General features: G+C 44.9%; 1 protein-coding gene and 2 long non-coding RNA genes across 36 annotated transcripts in view; 1 reads left to right on the top strand and 2 right to left on the bottom strand.

The window, feature by feature from the left end:
* Window positions 1-297: 297 nt before the first annotated feature.
* Window positions 298-20775, top strand: part of WDR20 (WD repeat domain 20) — an 89778-nt gene continuing 69300 nt past the window's right edge. For 18 of the 34 annotated variants that reach the window (XR_003730924.2, XM_028850355.2, XM_077938155.1 and 15 more), the window contains exon 1: window positions 773-1052. Coding sequence is in view for 18 of the 34 variants with exons in the window: in XM_077938155.1 (XP_077794281.1) it covers window positions 804-1052 (249 nt within the window). In the remaining 16 variants the exon portion in view is untranslated. 34 annotated transcript variants of the gene reach the window in all.
* Window positions 727-20775, bottom strand: part of LOC144330405 (uncharacterized) — a 55616-nt gene continuing 35567 nt past the window's right edge. Inside the window, exons 2-3 of the long non-coding RNA XR_013396565.1 lie at window positions 4819-4941; window positions 727-2368 (exon numbers count right to left, since the gene is read on the bottom strand). This is a non-coding gene — a long non-coding RNA (uncharacterized LOC144330405). The remainder of the gene's footprint in view (window positions 2369-4818; window positions 4942-20775) is intronic.
* On the bottom strand, window positions 13216-14185 carry LOC144330408 (uncharacterized). Its single transcript, XR_013396568.1, has 2 exons — window positions 13696-14185; window positions 13216-13299 (listed from the first exon to the last, which is right to left on the bottom strand). It is a non-coding gene; the product is annotated as an uncharacterized LOC144330408 (long non-coding RNA).

Here is a 20775-nt window from a genome sequence, read left to right on the forward strand (position 1 = left end):
GAGGCCGCCAGTGCTCACCACACATAGGAATTAGGATATTCATGCTGTACCACATTCTTCTCTACCCCTACCCGGCCTGAAATAAAACATAGTGAAGCGTAAATCTTGAGTACTTCGGTACCTTCTCAGAAACGGCGGCGAGGAGGCTTCCAAGGGGCTTGCTTCCTGACCGGGGATCAAGACGGTCGCGCGGGTAGTCAGCACTCTCTCTGGGCGGGACAGTCCCCGTCCCGAAGGGAGGGCCCAGGAGGGGTGGAGCCGTCCCCGCCCGAACACAGGGGCATCCGCGCTCCCTGTAGGGTACCCCGCGTGCTGGCCCCGAAGCGGTGGCAGTCGGGGTGGCGCTCTTCCTCCGCTCTTTGGGGTCCCGGCGCCCCTCAGGGCAGGGGGGGAGACCGCTGAGGAAGCACCCTCAAGTTCACCTCAGGCTCCTGACACCAGCCCCGCCGCGGTTCCCCATGATCGGCTTTCCGTTGGTCCTAGTGGCTGCGGAACCGTCAACTAGACCCCACCGGCTGGAACCAACATCACCTGGGAAGCAGCCGGGCCGCCCGGAGGCCACGCCCGGGGGAGGAGCCTGCGGACGCCCAGCCGGGTGGAGCACGCCAGGTGAGCACGCCTGCGCAGTCGGGCCGTAAACAAGCCCGCCCCTTCCCTTCGGCCCGCCTTCGCGGGGCTGGCCCGCGGGTGGGAGGGGCGACAAGGAAAAGGCAAGGGGTGGGGGAAGAGGGAGCACCGGGAACAGCGCCTGCGCGGTGGGCGTGATCCGGGCACTTAGGGCAGGATGAACGCTGCTTTCCAAGATGGCGACGGAGGGAGGAGGGAAGGAGATGAACGAGATTAAGACCCAATTCACCACCCGGGAAGGTCTGTACAAGCTGCTGCCACACTCGGAGTACAGCCGGCCCAACCGGGTGCCCTTCAACTCGCAGGGATCCAACCCTGTCCGCGTCTCCTTCGTAAACCTCAACGACCAGTCTGGCAACGGCGACCGCCTCTGCTTCAATGTGGGCCGGGAGCTCTACTTCTATATCTACAAGGGGGTCCGCAAGGTACCGACCCGGGCGTCACCGGGGTCAGCCAGCGGCGTAGGCAGAGGCGGGAGCAGGGCGGTGACAGTGGGGCCAGGGTGACCGAGGGGGTGGCCGTCGCTCTTACTTTTGAGTGGGCCGGTAACTCCCTCCACTGGGGTACTCCTGAGGAGAGGGGATTCAGGAGTAAGGAGGGTGGTGGCGGTGGCATTTCGAAGGGGTGGGGGCTGTGGAAAGGAACCGTGGGACGCGGGGTTCTGGCTGGGAGGCTCCCAGGGGAGCCGGCTGCGTCCCCTCCAGCCTGGTCCATCAGGCTCTGACATGGCCAGGGAGCGGGCCTGCGAGTCCCCGGAAGAGATGGGGTGGCCGTCTTGTCTGCTTCGATTGCCTCGCCTCCCTGGAGGGTTGGAAGTCTCGCCCTGGGTTAGAGAACAGGGGCGCAAGACGGCTTAACAAGATCTCTGTAAGGCGGAACTGGGGCCGGGAAGCCGGAGACTGAGACTAGGTCAGAAAGAACCTGCTCGGCACGCAGGGCTACTCCACCTGCTGCCGCACTGACACTTCCTAGGAGCCTCTCCTGGTGTTAACATTTCTATTTCCAAAAACATCCGCGGGAGGTCGGCTGTCAGTGTCCGCCGAGGGGACGTTCTGAAAGACTGTTAAGGAGAGTCATCTTGTCCCTTGTAGTATGCGAAGGGCTGAGTACTACAGTTGAAATGATGTTTGCAATGAACTAAGCTGGTTCAGAGGGGTTGTGTGTGAGAGTGCCCAGATTAGTCTTGTCCAACAAGTCAGACTGTGTCCCAAACGGGGAGGGATAATGCCTTAAAGGCTACTTTAAAGGGACCATCCTTCTTGGCGGGCGAGTTACCAGTAATGCTCTGAAGCATATAAGCATCCTTTAAAAGTATCTCTTTAAAAGCAGCCATTTATTAGAGCTTTTCTTTCATTGGCTATGTAACTGTGTTTTCACTGAGAATTGCTTAGTTTTGAGATTGTAGTCTTTGACTTGATGTTATGGAAGAGTGAGGAAATAAATGCATCCCACAGCACCTCCAAATAGGACAAGGTGATAAAAGATTAATTCGCAAATGCATGTTAGCATGAAAATAAATTGTTCATATTGAAGAGTGAACATTCCCTAGGATTTCATATAGCCAGATCCAGTGCAGGATTTTCGCTTGTTACAAGAGCTAGGGAAATGACAGTGGTATCTAAATGTAGCAAAGTTGTTTCTTTCATTCACGGTGAATCTTTTTTATTAGTGTTTATGATAATAAGTGTACCACTGTATTTAGAGTATACTATTAGAAGTTATTGAGGGTAAATCGCTTGACCTTTTTTTTTTTTTTTTTTTTTTTTTCTCCCTCTTTTGGAATTGCAAACGCTTGAAGTAGTCTTCAGTCTAGGGGCTGAAGTTTTACTCCTACTCCCAACTTTGTCACTGACTTGTTGGGTGACCTTGGATAAGTTATTTAACTTCTATTTGCACCTCTTTAAAAAGGGAATGTTACAGTGCACGTTGTAACTAATAATATAATAATCGTAATGAATTTTAAGGCTCTGAAACACTCAGTAGATGTAAAATATAGTTAAAGAAATACTAAGTAACTGTCAAATAAGAAGCTGCCGTCTTGACGTTGATGTTCAGAGTGAAAGGATTGATTTTGTTTCTGGAAATTAAGTTTAGAATTTTAAGTTTTAAAAATTTATATAAAAATACAATGTGCTTAAAAACTAAATTCACTAACTAGCAATTATTAATGCAGGAATTACTTTAAAATTTTTTTTTCTTTGAAGGTTATTACTTCTGAAGCATCCTAATGGCAAACCTTATCTGGATCTGGTAGCCCTGGTTTACATCATAAAGACAAGTTTCTTGCCTGAAAGGATCCTTACAATAGTGTTCTCTTTTAGTGGGACGCTATTCTCTGAAGGGTAAAAGGAGGCAAGGCTTTTAAAACTACACCAAAAAATTATTTTAAACAAGATAAATCTGAAATACGTAAATTGCCCTTACCTGCATAATTTGAGTGTTTTAACGTTTTTTTGGGTCAAATTTCATTTTCATGTGGTAGTATCATAGATACATTTGCATTATGTTGCAGATGTTTCTGCTCTCTTTTAATTGTAACTTAAAATTTTTTTTCCATTAATGAGTTTGCATTTATTGTTACTTCTGAGTGTAAGTGATTTTTTGTGGCTATTTTCTGATTTAAAATATAGGAAATAAATTTTCCTTAATTGGAAAACCAAGATTTACTCTTTAGAGTTAGTAGTTATAAACCTATTTTTGACCGATGGCCATTAAACATGTTTTTATTTTTGTTTTTAGAGACAGGATCTCATTCTGTTGCCTAGGCTGGAGTGCGGTGGCATGCTTATAGTTCACTACAGCCTCAAACTCCTGGGCTCAGATGATCTTCTCACTTCAGCCTTCCTAGTGGCTGGAACTACAGGTGTGCACCACCATGCCTGGCTAATTAAAAACAAAAAAATGTTTTTTAGAGATGGAGGTCTTGCCGTGTTGCCCAGGCTGGTCTTGAACTCCTGGCCTCAAGCGATCCTCCCACCTCAGCCTGCTAAAGTGCTGAGGTTATAGATGTGACCCACCACACCCAGAGCACAGTTGGCTGTTTTTTTTTTTTTTTTTTTTTTTTTTTTTGAGACGGAGTCTCGCTCTGTCGCCCAGGCTGGAGTGCAGTGGCCGGATCTCAGCTCATTGCAAGCTCCGCCTCCCGGGTTTACGCCATTCTCCTGCTTCAGCCTCCCGAGTAGCTGGGACTACAGGCGCCCGCCACCTCGCCCGGCTAGTTTTTTGTATTTTTTAGTAGAGATGGGGTTTCACTGGGTTAGCCAGGATGGTCTCGATCTCCTGACCTCGTTATCCGCCCGTCTCGGCCTCCCAAAGTGCTGGGATTACAGGCTTGAGCCACCGCGCCCGGCCTACAATAATTATTTGGATTATTCAGAAGATCTAATTTAGATGTATAAATTCAACTTAAGTCTGCGTGTAAAATGAGTAGAAAATAGGTGTTTTAAAGAACTTAAATCATGAATTACGTGCTACCTTTCCTGAGAAAAAACATGGGGTCCTGGGGAAATGGAGTAGGTGAGGAAGTAGTCTAACATTCATGCTAAGGAGTTGCAATCTTGAGCCTTTTAAAAGGTTTACAGGTGTCTGGAGTTAGAAGGAACTTTAGAGTTTGTTATTTCACCCTCGTCAGAGAACCGAGGCCAGAGAGGGGATGCAAACCTGTTAGAATTTTTTCTCATAGTAAGGAAAATGAAGCACAGCTGAGTCTAAACTATCTTAGAAGAGACTGATCCGGCTTTTTGATCACAGGGATATCATATATTCCAAGAACTTATAGAATCTACCTCGGCATTTTGCCATGTATTATTTTATTAAATTCTTGAGGTAGATTAAAACATCTTTTCACAATTGAGGAAGTTTAAAATGGGGTTTCTTATGTGAGGAGATGTAGTTTGGCAAATTTATTTAACTAAAGACAGTATTAACGTTGATTTAATACTGACACTAATCATTTCACCAGATTTGAGTGACTACTGTGATAGTAACGATACTAGGCAAGGTGATGTGAGGTATTCAGAGCTAAATAAGACCCTGTCCCTCTCCCCAAAAGACTTTCAATTACTAGCTTTCAGACATCTTTATTACATACTTTGTTCTTCTTTTTTTAAAAAAGAAGTTGTGGTCTGGTGCAGTGGCTCACGCCTGTAATCCCAGCACTTTGGGAGGCTGAGGTGGGAGGATCGCTTGAGCCCAGAAGTTTGAGACCAGCCTGGATAACATATCAATACCCTGTGTCTACAAAAAAAAAAAAAAAAAAAAAAAAAAAAAAAAAAATTAGCTGGGCATGGTGGTATGTGCCTGTAGTCACAGCTACTTGGGAAGCTGAGGAGGGCTCTTGAGCCCAAGAGTTAAGGTTACAGTGAGCTATAATTGTGCCACTGCACCCCAACCTGGGCAACAGAATGAGACCCTGTTTTTAAAACAACAAAAAGGGGGAGCGGGGCTGCGCGCCGTGGCTCACGCCTGTAATCTCAGCACTTTGGGAGGCCGAGGCGGGTAGGTCACCTGAGATCAGGAGTTTGAGACCAGCCTGGCCAACATGGTAAAACCCCGTCTTTACTAAAAATACAAAATTAGCTGGGCGTGGTGGTGCTCACCTATAGTCCCAGCTACTCGGGAGGCCAAGGCGGGAAAATCGCTTGAACCTGGGAGGTGGAGGTTGCAGTGAGCCGAGATCATACCGCTGTACTCCAGCCTGGGCGACAGAGCTAGACTCTGTCTCAAAAAAAAAAAAAAAAAAAGGTTGTTTTTAGGATATAGGATAAAAGATGCCAAAGGTAAGGTAGCTGGGCTTATTGGACCAATCCTCTCTTCTCATTTTATGGATCTCTGTTTTTACATAAATACGAATGGCCTCCATTCAGATCTCAGCTTAACCATCACTTCCTCAGGAAATTTTGCTTTGAATCCCCATGGTGTAACAGTTTTCCTCTATTACATGGTTTTTTGTTTTGTTTTGTTTTTTGAGGCAGAGTCTTGCTCTGTTACCCAGGCTGGGGGCTCACTGCATCCTCTGCTGCCTGGGCCCAAGTGATTCTTATGCTTCAGCCTCTTGAGTAGCTGGGATTACAGGCATGCGCCACTGTGCCTGGCTCATTTTTGTATTTTAATAGAGACAGGGTTTTGCCATGTTGGCCAGGCTGGTCTGGAACTCCTGGCCTCAAGTGATTCACCCGCCTCAGCCTCCCAAAGTACTGTGATTACAGGCCCTATTATGTGTATGTGTTCTTAGAGCATCCTGTACTTTGCCTTCCTAGCACTTTTCTGAATTTGTAATTCTGTGTGATGAGGCAATTGTGCCTTCTGTAAACAAAGCTCCCTTAGAATAGTGACCTTATCTTTCCTTCTCTCCATCTTCTCAATGCCCAGTGCAGTGTCCAGTTTAGAGTTAGGCCCTTACTGTGTATTTGTTGAGTAGATGACTGAGTAAAGCCATGTCTATGCCAAACTTGAAAGAGATCTTTAGAAGCTGAAAAACCTATTCAATTTTGGGCCCGAAAGTAACTTGGGTATTTTTTAATAGCTCATATCTTTTAAAAGACATTTAAAAATATTGCTAGTAAGTAACAAATTTAACCTTCTTAAAATAGGGAAATTGTATAAGAGACAATGAAGTAATAGTAAACAATTGATACAGATTACTTTTGATCTACTTCTGTCAAACTATGTCACCTACAAGATCCATGTACAACTTTTAAAAACTGTACTCAGGCCAGGAGTGGTGGCTCAAACCTGTAATCCTAACCCTTTGGGAGGCCGAGGCAGGAGGATTGCAGGAGTCCAGCCTGGGCAACACAGTGAAACCTCATGTGGGTTTGAGACCAGCCTGGGCAACATAGTGAAACCCTGTCTCTACAAGGGTGGGCGTGGTGTCATGTGCCTCTTGTCCCAGCTACTTGGAAGGCTGAGTTGGGAAGGTCACTTGAACTGGGGAGGTTGAGGCTGCAGTGAGCTGTAATTGTGCCACTGCACTCCAGCCTGGGCAACAGAGTGAGAGCCTGTTTCAAAAAAAGCCAAAACAATCAATAATAAACAAAAACTATACTCAGAATGACTTAACATTCAAGCCAAAGAACCTTCCTACCTCCCCACATCTTAAGATTCCAGGCCACAAATGTACTGCCCAGAGAAGTTACTGAAGTGATAACTACAGGAGGTAGGAAGTAAATTTAGAGGGTTCTAAGGTTTTTCCAACTCTAAAGGTTGTATGATTCTGTGCTCAGGTTTTTTTTTTTTTTTTTTTTTTAGTGAAAATGGATTCATCATTCTATTGGAGAGATGTCTTCATCTCTTTGATTCATTGCCTACTTGATTTGGAATTGAGAGGGGTGGGGTGTTTGGGAAAGCAAGCTGAAAACATTGTGATTTTTAGGTCTTTATGCTAGAAGAGTTTTTTTTTTTTTGAGACGAAGTCTTGCTCTGTCGCCCAGGCTGGAGTGCAGTGGCTTGATCTTGGCTCATTGCAACCTCTAGCACCCGGGTTTTAAGTGATTCTCCTGTCTCAGCCTCCGAAGTAACTGGGATTATAGGCGCTTGCCACCATGCCCAGCTAATTTTTGTATATTTAGTAGAGACGGGGTTTCAGCATCTTGGCCAGGCTGGTCTTGGACTCCTGACCTCGTGATCCACCCTCCTCAGCCTCCCAAAGTGCTGGGGATTACAGGCATGAGCCACCACGCCCGACTAGAAGAGCTTTATGTTCATGATGCTGAGATGAAGTTGGGGCCAGAAGAAGAGTCAGTTCATAAAAGCTGAAGTATTTTTAGATTCTATTTAAAGAAGAAGGTAATGGGTTGACTTGAGAGAGAATGAGCGTTCTGTTATGGGAATGCTCATATGGGAAATGTTCTGTCTCTTTGTCAAAAACTGCAGGACCACCTGTTGGTGACATTGGAGGAATTCCTGTTTTGTGTGGGAGGGTGAACTAGATGCCTTTAAAAAAAATTTTCCCGGGCCGGGCGCGGTGGCTCAAGCCTGTAATCCCAGCACTTTGGGAGGCCGAGACGGGCGGATCACGAAGTCAGGAGATCGAGACCATCCTGGCTAACATGGTGAAACCCCGTCTCCACTAAAAAATACAAAAAACCAGCCTGGGCGACAGAGCAAGACTCCGTCTAAAAAAAAAAAAAAAAAAAAATTGTCCCCCTAACAGACTGGTTTTAGATACTTCACTGCTTCAGAGAGGTTCGTGTTCACATCCTTCTCCCCTTTTGTAATTTTTCACACCTCCCTGGCTCCCCTTTTGTAATTTAGAAAGAGGTTCTGAAGTCTAGAACTTTTTGTATTAGATATACTTTGAGAAATCTTGTACTTAATTTAGTAGGTCACACAGGGTTGCTGAATGACTGGAAACTTGTGTTTCTTTTCCATTAAAGGCTATTTACTGACTTCTGAAATATTGATGATTTATTTGACTTTAGAATGTTGCATACTGAGGGGAAAGCATCTTAATACATCATTTAAAGTGGATATACTTTCATACTATACCTGGGTTCTCTTGGCTTTGAAGAGGAGGGTGGTGATGAGATTTTGAAAGACTCCATTGGGTAACCTGTAATTCCAGCACTTTGAGAGGCTGAGGCGGGTGGATCATCTGGGATTAGGAGTTCAAGGCCAGCCTGGTCAACACGGTGAAACTCCATCTCTACAAAAAATACAAAAATTAGCCAAGCATGGTGGTGCATGCCTGTAATCCCAGCTACTCAGGAGGCAGGAGAATCGCTTGAACCCAGGAGGTGGAGGTTGCGGTGAGCCAAGATCATGCCAGTGCACTCCAGCCTGGGCAACAAAGTGAGACCTCCCCAAAAAAGGAGGACTTCATGGGTGGATATGAGCAATGGTGAGAAGCACCTGGAATATGTCATTGAAGTCCATGAGATAGTCATGAATGCCATTCTTTCAGCAAATATTCATGGAGTATGCCTACCAGATACAAGGTACTGTTTTAGATGCTGGGTGTAGTCAAAGTCTTTGCCCTCAAAAAACGTGTCACTTATATGATATTTATTATCATTGACTTAATATAGTGACTTAAGGGTAATGTGCTTTGATAGAAAACTTGAGCGTGAGCAAGCATCAAAACATGGTGGATTTTGTCATTGAGTGGTTTGGCTGTGTGGCTAAAGAACCTTATTTTATTTTATTTTATTTTTATTTTTGGAGACAGAGTCTCACTCTGTTCCCCAGGCTGGAGTGCAATGGCATGATCTCGGTTCACTGCAAACTCCACCTCCTGGGTTCAAGCCATTCTCAGGCCTCAGCCTCCCGAGTAACTAGGATTACAGGCACCTGCCACCACGCCCGGCTAATTTTTGTATTTTTAGTAGAGACGGGGTTTCCCCATGTTGGCCAGGCTGGTCTTGAACTCCTGACTTCAGGTGATCCTCCTGCCTGGGCCTCCCAAAGTGCTGGGATTACAGGCGTGGGCTGGTGCACCTGGCCAAGAACCTTGTTTTAAAAATAGGAAGATTTTTGTCATCTGGAATTTAGTATCTTAGAGAATAATTCTGTTTCTTTCTCAGTGAGGTTAGTTTGTGCAGTAATATGAAATGTGATCTTATTTGGTTATTCAGGAGACCTTAAAAATAGAAGTAACCTTAATTGGTATACATTTCTTTTTTTTTTTTTTTTTTTTTTTTTTGAGACGGAGTCTCGCTCTGTCGCCCAGGCTGGAGTGCAGTGGCCGGATCTCAGCTCACTGCAAGCTCCGCCTCCCGGGTTTACGCCATTCTCCTGCCTCAGCCTCCCGAGTAGCTGGGACTACAGGCGCCCGCCACCGCGCCCGGTTAGTTTTTTGTATTTTTTAGTAGAGATGGGGTTTCATCGTGTTAGCCAGGATGGTCTCGATCTCCTGACCTCGTGATCCGCCCGTCTCGGCCTCCCAAAGTGCTGGGATTACAGGCTTGAGCCACCGCGCCCGGCCAATTGGTATACATTTCTAATTGGTAGAATTCAGTTTTAATTTTCAGGACACTTGAAATTGACAGTGTCAATGACAAGTTACCTTGGCTCATGCCTATAATCCCAGTATTTTAGGAGGCCGAGGCAGGAGGATTGCTTGAACCCCAGAAGTTTTAGACCAGCCAGGGCAACATAGTGAGATACCATCTCTACAAGAAAAAATTAGTCAGGTGTGGTGGTGCATGCCTGTGGCCCCAGCTATTCACGTGGCTTAGGTGGGAGAATTGCTCGAGCCTGGGAGGTTGAGGCTGCAGTGAGCTGAGATCGTGCCACTGGACTCCAGCCTGGGTGACAGAGCTGAGACTCTGTCTCAAAAAACAAAACAAAACATAATCCTCATTCATCAAGCATTTATTGATGACTGGTATATATGAGGCACTGCTGTCTATTGTGGCCAATGTGAAGTGTATTTAACACTCCTGTTTTTAAAGAGTTTGGCTTTGTGTGTGTGTGTGTGTGTGTGTGTGTGTGTGTGTGTGTGTGTGTGTGTTTGGAATAGGGTCTCACTGTGTCACCTAGGCTAGAGGGCAGTGGCATGATCATAGCTCACTGCAGCTTCAACCTCCTGGGCTCAAGTGATCCTCCTACCTCAGCCTCCTGAGTAGTTGGGACTACAGACATAGTCTGTAATTAAAATTTTTTGTAGGCCGGGTGCAGTGGCTAACGCCTGTAATCCTAGCACTTTGGGAGGCCGAGGCGGGCGGATCACGAGGTCAGGAAATTGAAACCATCCTGGCTAACATGGTGAAACCCCATCTCTACTAAAAACACAAAAAAAATTAGCCTGGTGTGGTGGCGGGCGCCTGTAGTCCCAGCTACTCAGGAGGCTGAGGCAGGAGAATCGCTTGAACCCAGGAAGTGGAGCTTGCAGTGAGCCAAGATCGCGCCACTGCACTCCAGCCTGGGTGACAGAGCGAGACTCCATCTCAAAAAAAAAAAAAAAAAAAATATTATTATTATTATTATTATTTTTTTTTTTTTGTAGAGACTGGGTCTTGCTGTGTTGCCTAGGCTGGCCTTGAACTCCTGGGCTCAAGTGACCCTTTTTGCCTTGTGCTCCCAAAGTGCTGGGATTACAGGTGTGAGCCACTGTACCCGGCTGATTTTGTATTTAGCATTACAATATAAAGTAGAGAGTATGTGCTCTGCATGTGGCATAGCAATATAAGTATCAAGTGGAATTAAGGAGTAAAGGTGAAGTGGAAAAGTATTTCTCTGCCTAGTAGAAGAATATTGCATTGGATTTTAAATAGATGATTTGCCCCAAAATGTGTGCAGATCATATTTTTAATAAATTTTTATATTTGTTGCCTTGTATTTCTAATTTCAGAAATGCTTCATTTTTATTTCTGATTGAGCTTTAGATGTCAACTGCTCTTTTAGCATTTTTCTCAACTTTTCAGCTTCTCTGCCAGTTGGTAATTTGTAAATTGAGAAATATTTTCTGTTGTCAATTCTATTTTATTTATTTATTTTTTTTGAGATAGAGGCTCACTCTGTCGCCCGGGCTGGAGTGCAGTGGCTCGATCTCGGCTCACTGCACCCTCCGCCTCAGACTCTGCCTCAGACTCCAGAGTAGCTGGGACTACAGGCACACGCCACCATGCCGGGCTAATTTTTGTATTTTTTAGTAGAGCTGGGGTTTCATTGTATTGGCCAGGCTGGTCTCTTAATTCCTCACCTCGTGATCCACCCGCCTTGGCCTCCCAAAGTGCTGGGATTACAGGTGTGAGCCACCGCACCTGGACGTCAATTCTATTTTGTAGTAGATTTTTAAAAAGTAGATATATTATTCTAAAACATGCCAAATCAGTCTGTTACATCTTATCTTGCTTTGTATCAATAGGGAAATAGCTTAAATATATAGGTTTTATAAGAAAGAAGCAAGAATCATTCATGAGGAAGGAATTTATAAGGATTTTATATTTACAAAGTAAGAATCAGGCCTGGCATAGGATTACATCACGCCTGTAATCCTAGCACGTTGGGAGGCCGAGGTGGGAGGGTTTCTTGAGGCTAAGAGTTGGAAACCAGCCTGGACAACATAGTGAGACCCTATCTCTACAAAAAATTAAAAATTAGCTGAGTGTGGTGATGTGTACCTGTAGTCCCAGCTACTCAGGAGGCCGAGGTAAGAGGATTGCTTGAACCCAGGGTGGGGAGGTCGAGGCTGCAGTGTGATCGAGCCACTGCATTCTAGCCTCAGCGACAGAATGAGACCATCTAAAAAAAAAGTAAGAATAATTTAGTAAGAGGGACTATGTTAACATTCTTAGTTACCACACTGTAGATTATTGCTCTGCCATGAAGCTGTTTTTTTCTTTAGTTGACTCACAACCAGCTTACCCTTTTACTGCGCTTTTTTGTTCTGCTACAGTAAAACTTGTACAGATTCTCATTCTCTTTACTTACTTGGATCTCTGCTTTAGAGGCTCTATCTTGCCTTAATATTTCATTTAATAAATATCTGAGTAGTTTTTGTGTGAAAAGCAGTATGCCAGACTATGGGAAATCAAACAAGTATGAGGTATGGGCCCTGACCTTAAGAGGAGTATCATCTAACCAAGGAGGGAAATGATATTCACACACTCATTCTAAAAGGACTTACTGAGTGCCCGCTCTATATTGTTAAGAATCTCTGCTATCAGGCCGGGCGCGGTGGCTCAAGCCTGTAATCCCAGCACTTTGGGAGGCCGAGACGGGTGGATCACGAGGTCAGGAGATCGAGACCATCCTGGCTAACACGGTGAAACCCCATCTCTACTAAAAAATACAAAAAACTAGCCGGGCGAGGTGGCGGGCGCCTGTAGTCCCAGCTACTCAGGAGGCTGAGGCAGGAGAATGGCGTAAACCTGGGAGGTGGAGCTTGCAGTGAGCTGAGATCTGGCCACTGCACCCCAGCCTGGGCGACAGAGCAAGACTCCGTCTCAAAAAAAAAAAAAAAAAAAAAAAGAATCTCTGCTATCAAAGGGTTCACAGTCCAGTGGAATAATCAAGGGCTTATTCAATTCAACTAACATTTATTGGACCTGTGGATCCAAAGATAGATAAGACATAGTCCTTGGCCCAGAGTGCCTACAGTCTAGTGGTGAGATGGACAAGTAAACCAGCAATGATAAGGCAGCTGCTAGAAAAGCATTCAAAACTGAACATTGCCTATTCATAGGTGCTGTGTACAGTTGGTGAGAGGATAAATGCATAACTCTCTAAAGTTTATAGCCTTTTTATTTTCTCTTCAAAACCATCCTTTGGGGATTTTTTTTTTTTTTTTTTGTCATTGGAGAGATTGTGATGTGTCCACCAATACTGAAGGGCTACGGTAGAGCCTGATGTTAAACCTAAGGCCTGCGCCTAGGCCTCTTACACAAGCTTTTGTGTCAAAAAATGAACTATGGCTAATACTGATGTCATTCCTGAGAGTGGGAGATAGTAGGTTAAAAAGTAATTAGGAGGGTTTTTTTGTTTTTGTTTTTTTTTTGAGACCAGGTCTCACTTTGTAGCCCAGGCTGGAGTGTAGTGGCTCACTCATAGCGCACTGCAGCCTTGAACTCCTGGACTGAAGCCATCCTTCCACCTTAGCCTCCCATGTAGCTGGGACTACAGGTGTGCACCACCATGCCTGGCTAATTTCTTTTTTTTTTTTTTTTTTTTGTAGAGATGAGGTCTTGTTACGTTGTCTGGTTTGGTCTTGCCTAGGTCAAATGATCTTCCCTGCTTGGCCTCCCAAAGTGTTGGGATTATAGGCATGAACCACCATGCTGGGCCAGGAAATATTTTATAGAAGAGATGTGATGTGGGTACTCTTTTCTTTTCCTTTTTCTTTTTTTTTTTTTAAATGAAACAAGATTTCACTTTGTCACCCAGGCTGGAGTGCAGTGACACAATCATGGCTCACTGCAGCCTCAACCTCCTGGGCCCAAATAATCCTCCTGCCTCAGCCTTCCGAGTAGCTGAGTCTATAGGAGCATGCCACCACCCACATACCTGGCTAATTTTTACTTTTTTGTTTTTGGACACAGGGTCTCACTCTGTTGCCCAGCTGGAGTGCACTGGCACGATCTCAACTCACTGCAGCCTCTGCCTCCTGGGATCAAGTGATCTTCCCACGTCACCCTCCTGAGTATCTGGGACTATAGGCACGTGCCACTATGCCCGGCTAATTTCTGTATTTTTTATAGAGACAGGGTTTCACCATGTTGCTGAGGCTGGTCTTGAACTCCTGGCCTGATCCTCCCACCACAGCCTCCCAAAGTGGTAGGATTATAGGTGTGAGTCACTGCGAAGTACTCTTTCTTCCTCTCGGATACAAAGAAATAAGCTGAACATCCCTGGAAGTATTGAAAAGGAAGACAGCAAGGTTTAAGAGCTCATGTAATAATAGTAATAGCTAACATTATTAATAACATATTAATCCTCTTAATAACATGGATTATGGATAATTATGGATATTGTGCTAACAGATTATGCATGACCTCTCTTTTTTTTTTTGAGACGGAGTCTTGCTCTTTTGCCAGGCTGGAGTACAGTGGCGGGATCTTGGCTCACTGCAACCTCCTCCTCCCAGGTTCAAGCGATTCTCCAGCTTCAGACTCCTGAGTAGCTGGGACTACAGGCACACGCCACCACCCCTGGCCAATTTTTGTATTTTAACTACAGATGGGGTTTCACCATGTTGGCCAGGATGGTCTGGATCTCTTGACCTCATGATCTGCCCACTTCAGCCTCCCGAAGTGCTGGGATTACAGGCATGAGCCACCGCACCCGGCCGCGTGATCTCATTAAATCTTTGCAAATCATTTTATAAAATAGATACTATTAGTATCCTTATTTTGCAGGTGAGAAAACTGAGGTTTGTAGCAGTTGGATACTTTGCATAGGTAAAAACTTTGCATAGGTAAAAAACTAATAAGCCATTGTCCTGGGGTTTGAATCCAGTTCTGTTCAACCCTAGAACCAGAGTGCTTAACAATAAGCTAGGGACTTATATTGTCAGTAAGCACAGGACTAGGAGTCTCAGTGGGAGCTCTGGTCCCTGCCCAAATCTCATGTTGAATAGTAATCCCTAGTATTGGAGGTGGGGCCTGATGGGAGGTGATTAGATCAAGGGGTGGATTTCTCAGGAGTGGTTTAGGACCATCTACTTGGTGCTGTCCTCATGCTAGTGAGTACGAGTTCTCTCCAGAACTGGCTGTTTAAAAGTGTGTGTGGCACTTCCTTGTCTCCCTCTTGCACCTTCTTTCTTCACGTGAAGTGCCTGCTCCCTCTTCACCTTCTGCCATGATTGAAAGCTTCCTGAGGCCTCCCTAGAAGCCGAGTAGGTGGCAGCACTATGCTTCCTGTAAAGGTTGCAGAACGATGAGCCAGTGAAACCTCTTTTTTTTTTTTGAGATGGAGTCTTGCTCTGTCGCCCAGGCTGGCGTGCAGTGGCATGATCTCGGCTCACTGCAAGCTCTGCTTCCCGGGTTCACACCATTCTCCTGCCTCAGCCTCCCGAGTAGCTGGGATTACAGGCACCTGCCACCACGCCCGGTTGTGTTTTTGTATTTTTAGTGGAGACAGGGTTTCACCATGTTAGCCAGGATGGTCTCGATCTCCTAACTGCCTGCTTCGTCCTCCCAAAGTGCTGTGACTATAGTCGTGAGCCATCGCACCCAGCCGCCTTCTTCTTTATAAATTACCCAGTCTCAGCTATTTCCTTGTAGCAATGGAAGAACAGCCTAATACATTGCTAGATGACACTTTGCTAGTCCAACCTGTGCTCTCCCTGGAACCTCTTTATATTAACTGCTTCCTCTACTAAAAATGTTCACCTCCCTTATTTTATGCGTTACTGTCTCCTTCTTGCTGGTTAGATCACAGCTGAAATGTCACCATCCATCAGAGAACCTCCTCTTGACCATAAATTTGTGGTACTATCGGTCACCTTCAGTAACATCACTCTTTTAAAAATCCTTTGTCTGGGTACAGTGGCTCATGCCTATAATCCTAGCACTTTGGGAGGCTGAAGCAGGAGGATTGCTTGGGGCCCGGAGTTCTAGACTTTGTCTCACTATGTTAAAAAAATTTTTAAATGAGCTGGATGTGGTGGCACGCATCTGTAGTTCCAGGGGAGACTGAGGTGGGAGGATCTCTTGAGCATAGGAGTTTGAGGTTGCAGTGAGCTGTGATCATGCTACTGCATTCCAGCCTGTGTTATAGAGCAAGACCCTGTCTCAAAAAAAGAAAAAAATCTTTCATATACTACTTACTACTGGTTGTCTTAGTCTGTCAGACTGCTGTAACAAAATACCATAGACTAGGTAGCCTGTAAAGAACAGAAATTTATTTCTCACAGTTCTGGAGTCTGGAAAGTCAAGATGAGGGTATTGGCAGATTCATTATCTGGTGAGGGCTCTCATTCTGGTTTATTGTCTACTCACTGTGTCCTCACATGGTGGAAGGAGGGGGAAGGCAGCTCCCTGGGACCTCTTTCATAAGTGCGCCGATCCCGTCCGTGGGAACCACACCATCATGATCTGATCACCCAGAAGCCCCCACCTCTTGATATTATCACATTGGTAATGAGGTTTCAACAAATGAATTTTGGGGGGGGGGACACAAACATTCAGACCATAGCACTGATATTGTCATGCTTACTTACGTATGCATTTGTCAGTCTCTCTCACCTTCCTTATTGAACATCAACTTCCTGAGAGCATAAATAAGCCTTTCTGTCTTATTCATCATTGTATCCCCTGTTCGGTACCTAGAACAGTGCTTGGCATGTTGCAGGCACTGAAATATTTATCGAATGAATGAATGAATGAATGAATGAATGAATGAATGAATGCTTTGTTGCCTTTTTGTTTTTATGCTGTCCTTTATTATTGGTGAGAATGATAACTTCACAGTCTATAAAGCATTTACGTAGAGCACTTTAGATGAGCTTTATGGGAGGTAAGGTCAGGCAGTCATTTATTATTATTGTTCCTACTTTATGGAAGAAGAAATAGATTCAAGGACATGGATAATAATTGATAGGATTATTAATAATTGATAGGACAAAGCCTTGTGACTTTGTCCAGCTTTTACTCTCTACATTAACCTGAAGCTGCCATCCCAGCAGTTCTGAGTTTAAAATAGACCAACTCATGTTTGGAGCCGTTTTAGAGGTTGAGATTGCTCCAACAGTGCATATTTTGCCTTTTGTACGATGATCTCTGTGACTTTGAGCAGGTTGCTTAACCTCTCAGAGCCTCAGGTTTCATTTTTTTGTAAATAGAGGTGAGAATATCTGTCCTGCCTACTTCACAGTTTTTTTAAGGATTAGTGAGATAATTATATGAACACTCTTTCAGAAATGGTAGAGTACTGTCAAATGTAAGATATTTCTTTTAGTTATACAAGGATATACCAAAGAGCTGGAACTGACTCATTCTACTATCTCTCACATGTGATTTGCTAACTGACTGCTGGTTTCTTTCATCTGGAGCCCTGCAAGGAGAGGGGGAAACTGGGTAAGAATGGGGAAAGGAGAGCAGCCTTAGAGACCGGAGAGAGATTACTGGGAGAGCAGTGTGGGGATTTTCAAAGGTTGAAGAGACTCTGGGGAGAAGGGAAAGCAGATACAGGAGCTCAGCCTTTTCCATCCCTTTGCAGATGTGCAGACTATGTCAGCTCTGTTAGATAGCATTCGCTCATTAGGGCTCCTTAACCTTACTAGAATTTAGAGGGTAGCCTGAATGGGAAAAACATTTCACTTTTAAATATTTATTTATTTATTTTACTAACTTTTGACATTTAACATGTTCCTCAGTTATGAATATAGATGACATCAGAATAATAATGGAACCTGTGGCAATTATCAGTGAAAATCACATTTTCTTTTTCTTTTTTCTTTTTTTTTTTTGAGAGAGTCTCCCCGTCACCCAGCCTGGAGTGCAGTGGTGTGACGTGGGCTCACTGCAATCTCCATCCCCGGGCTCAAATGATCTTCCCACCTGACTTTCTCAGGTAGATGGGTCTACATGAAGCTTGGCTAATTTTAAATTTTTGTGTGTGTGTGTGGAGACAGTCTCACTATATTATACCCTAGGCTGGTGTTGAACTCCTGGGCTCATGTGAACCTCCCACCTTGGCCTCCCAAAGTGTTGGGATTAGAGGCATGAGGCAGCACTCCTGGCCCACAGATGTTTTCATATCACATTGTGGTTGTTGCACATGTGTCAAATATCATTGACACTCATCACTACTTTGAAATTACCATTAGATTTTTTTTGTGTGTGTGACAGAGTCCCGCTGTGTCCCCCAGGCTAGAGTGCAGTGGCGCGATCTCAGCTCACTGTAAGCTCCACCTCCTGGGTTCACGCCATTCTCCTGCCTTAGCCTCCTGAGTAGCTGGGACTACAGGCGCCCGCCACCACACCTGGCTAATTTTTTATGTATTTTTAGCAGAGACGGGGTTTCACCATATTAGCCAGGATAGTCTCGATCTCCTGACCTCATGATTCACACGCCTTGGCCTTCCAAAGGGCTGGGATTACAGGCGTGAGCCACTCCGCCTGGCCCCATTAGATCTTGTTATTTGACATGTAATTAAGCAATTTTTGAAAATTTATAGTTTCTTAGTGTAATACAACTGTATTTTAATGTAGATTTTTTTTTTTTGAAACAGAGTCTCACTTCAGCTTTGACTTCCTGGGCTCAAGTGATCCTTCTGCTCTGGCCTCCGAAAGTACTGGGATTATATGTCTTAGCCACCATGCCTGGCCATAGATTTCTTTTATAAATTTATGTATTTAAAAACTATTGGGGTCAGGTGCGGTGGCTCATGCCGGTAATCCTACCACTTTGGAAGGCTGAGGTGGGCGGATCATCTGAGGCAGGAATTCGAGACCAGCCTGACCAACATGGTGAAACCCCTTCTTAAAATACAAAAACTAGCTGGGCGTGGTGGCAGGCACCTGTAATCCCAGATACTTGGGAAGCTGAGGCAGGAGAATCGCTTGAACCTGGGAAGCGGAGGTTGCAGTGAGCAAGATTGTGCCATTGCATTCCATCCGGGGCGATAGAGCAAGACTCTGTCTCTAAATAAATAAATAAATAGATAGATAGATAGATAGAATAAGATAGAAATTATTGGGGCTGAGGTGGGAGGATTGTTTGAGGCCAGGAGTTTGAGGCCAGCCTGGGCAACACTGTGAGACCCCCATCTCTGCAAAAAATTTTTAAAAATTATCGGGCATTGTGGCACATGCCTGTTGTCCCAGCTACTCAAGAGGCTGAGGTGGGAGGATCTCTTGAACCCAGGAGATTGAGGCTGCAGTGAGTCATGGTCACACCACTGCACTCCAGCCTGGGCAACAGAGACCTTGTCTCTAAAACAACAAAAAACGATTGTAAGGAGTCCATGGCACAGAAAGCGTAAGCAACCTGATTTAGGTAAGTCTTTACTTAACTTCTTTATTATCACATGTGTGATTGAATATAAGAAGGGTAACTAGTTTCTCATGTCCTGTGAAGTGAAACTTTTAGCTCCATGAAGAGCTCTCTTGTGTTACTTTCACTCAGCAGTTGCTCATCTAGAATTCTAAGCTGGCTATGCTTCTTGCTTCGTTTTTCTTCTTCCTGATCACTCTTGCTATCCTAACTAGAGGGCAGAATATGAGAACCACTCTACAAGGTGGACTCTGTTCCATTTGGTTCAGATAATAGGTGATGACAATAGGTAATGTTTGTCTCAATTGCAGCAGGAACTTTAGAGAAGCTTTAATAAGGTGACATTTGAATTTGGATGGTGGGTCAGCTGAAAGGGGAGGGGATTCTGAACCAAGAGAACTAGAATTTAGCTCAAGGCCTAAGGATGTGGCAGCTGTTGGCTCCTGGGAGTCTGAGCTGCAGTGTGAGGGCTGAAGCTTGTGCAAGGCTTAGGGAGGGTAGGATTATCTTCCTTAGTGGTGGTCATTTAAATGTTGGCTGTATCCTAGCCTTTTTTAGAATTCTTAGTTATGATTTTAAAATATGTTTTAAAATGTATTTTATTTTGGTGCTATTTCCAAGGTAATGTACTACATTAGTATATTGTCCTCCTTTAGGGCTGAAGTCATCAGATTGTATCAGTGCTGTCTCATGGGGTGCATCGCTTCCCTTCCTTTCTCAATGCTTTCAGCCCTGCCTCACTGCCACTCTCTAAAGCATTACCCCTGTTCCAGTGCAGTGACCAATCATTATAACTCCCCTCGTATACACAATCCCAATCTTGGCTAAAGTGAATCCTCTGCCTACTGCACATCTGCACATTTGCCCTGCATGTGGTTGAAGAATAGCACTCTGTGCTGCCCATATTCCCCTAAGATTCAGAACCATCACCTTGGAGGGGTGCATGGCGCTGACAAGCAGTTGTACCACACTGACCCCACCCTTCTAGATGACAGTTTTTTTTTTTTTTTTAAGATGGAATCTTACTATATTGCCCAGGCTGGAGTGCAATGGCGCGATCTCAGCTCACTGCAACCTCTGCCTCCGGGGTTCAAGAGATTCTCCTGCCTCAGCCTTCTGAGTAGTTGCGATTACAGGCATGTACCACCACGCCTGGCTAATTTTTGTGTTTTAAGTAGAGATGGGGTTCCACCATGTTGGTCAGGCTGGTCTTGAACTCCTGAACTTACGATCCTCCCACCTCAGCCTCCCAAAGTGTTGAGATTACAGGCGTTAGCCACTGCCCCCAGCCTAGATGACAATTTTACAACTTTGTCTTCAAATCTTCCCTATTCTTATTCTTAGCTGATGACTGTACTTCTTATTCACTTAGAACTGTTAAGCAGTCAAAAGATAATTTCTCCAGATTTCTACCCTCACATCTCAGCTTCTGGCATCTGTACCGGATGCCTTCCCTTCTATTGTTAAGGAAGTGCTCTGCCCCTGTCTAAAGTCACCTCCCCGACTTGTTTGCTAAATCCCACCTCATTTTGGCTAATCGCTATTCTCTGTTTCCTACAAGTGTGTCGCTGTTTCTCTCATTTTAAAACAGTTGTCGGGGGAGAGACTCCTTCTGACACCCACTCATTTTCTTTCTTTCTTTTTTTCAAGGCAGGGTCTCTCAGTCACCTAGACTGGAGTGTAGTAGTGTGATCATAGCTCACCGCAACCTTAAACTTCTGGCCTCAAGTGATCCTCCCACCTCACACTCCCAAGTAGCTGGGACTAAAA

This window comes from Macaca mulatta, chromosome 7 (assembly GCF_049350105.2).
Source record: "Macaca mulatta isolate MMU2019108-1 chromosome 7, T2T-MMU8v2.0, whole genome shotgun sequence".
In the NCBI taxonomy this organism is placed as follows: domain Eukaryota; kingdom Metazoa; phylum Chordata; class Mammalia; order Primates; family Cercopithecidae; genus Macaca; species Macaca mulatta.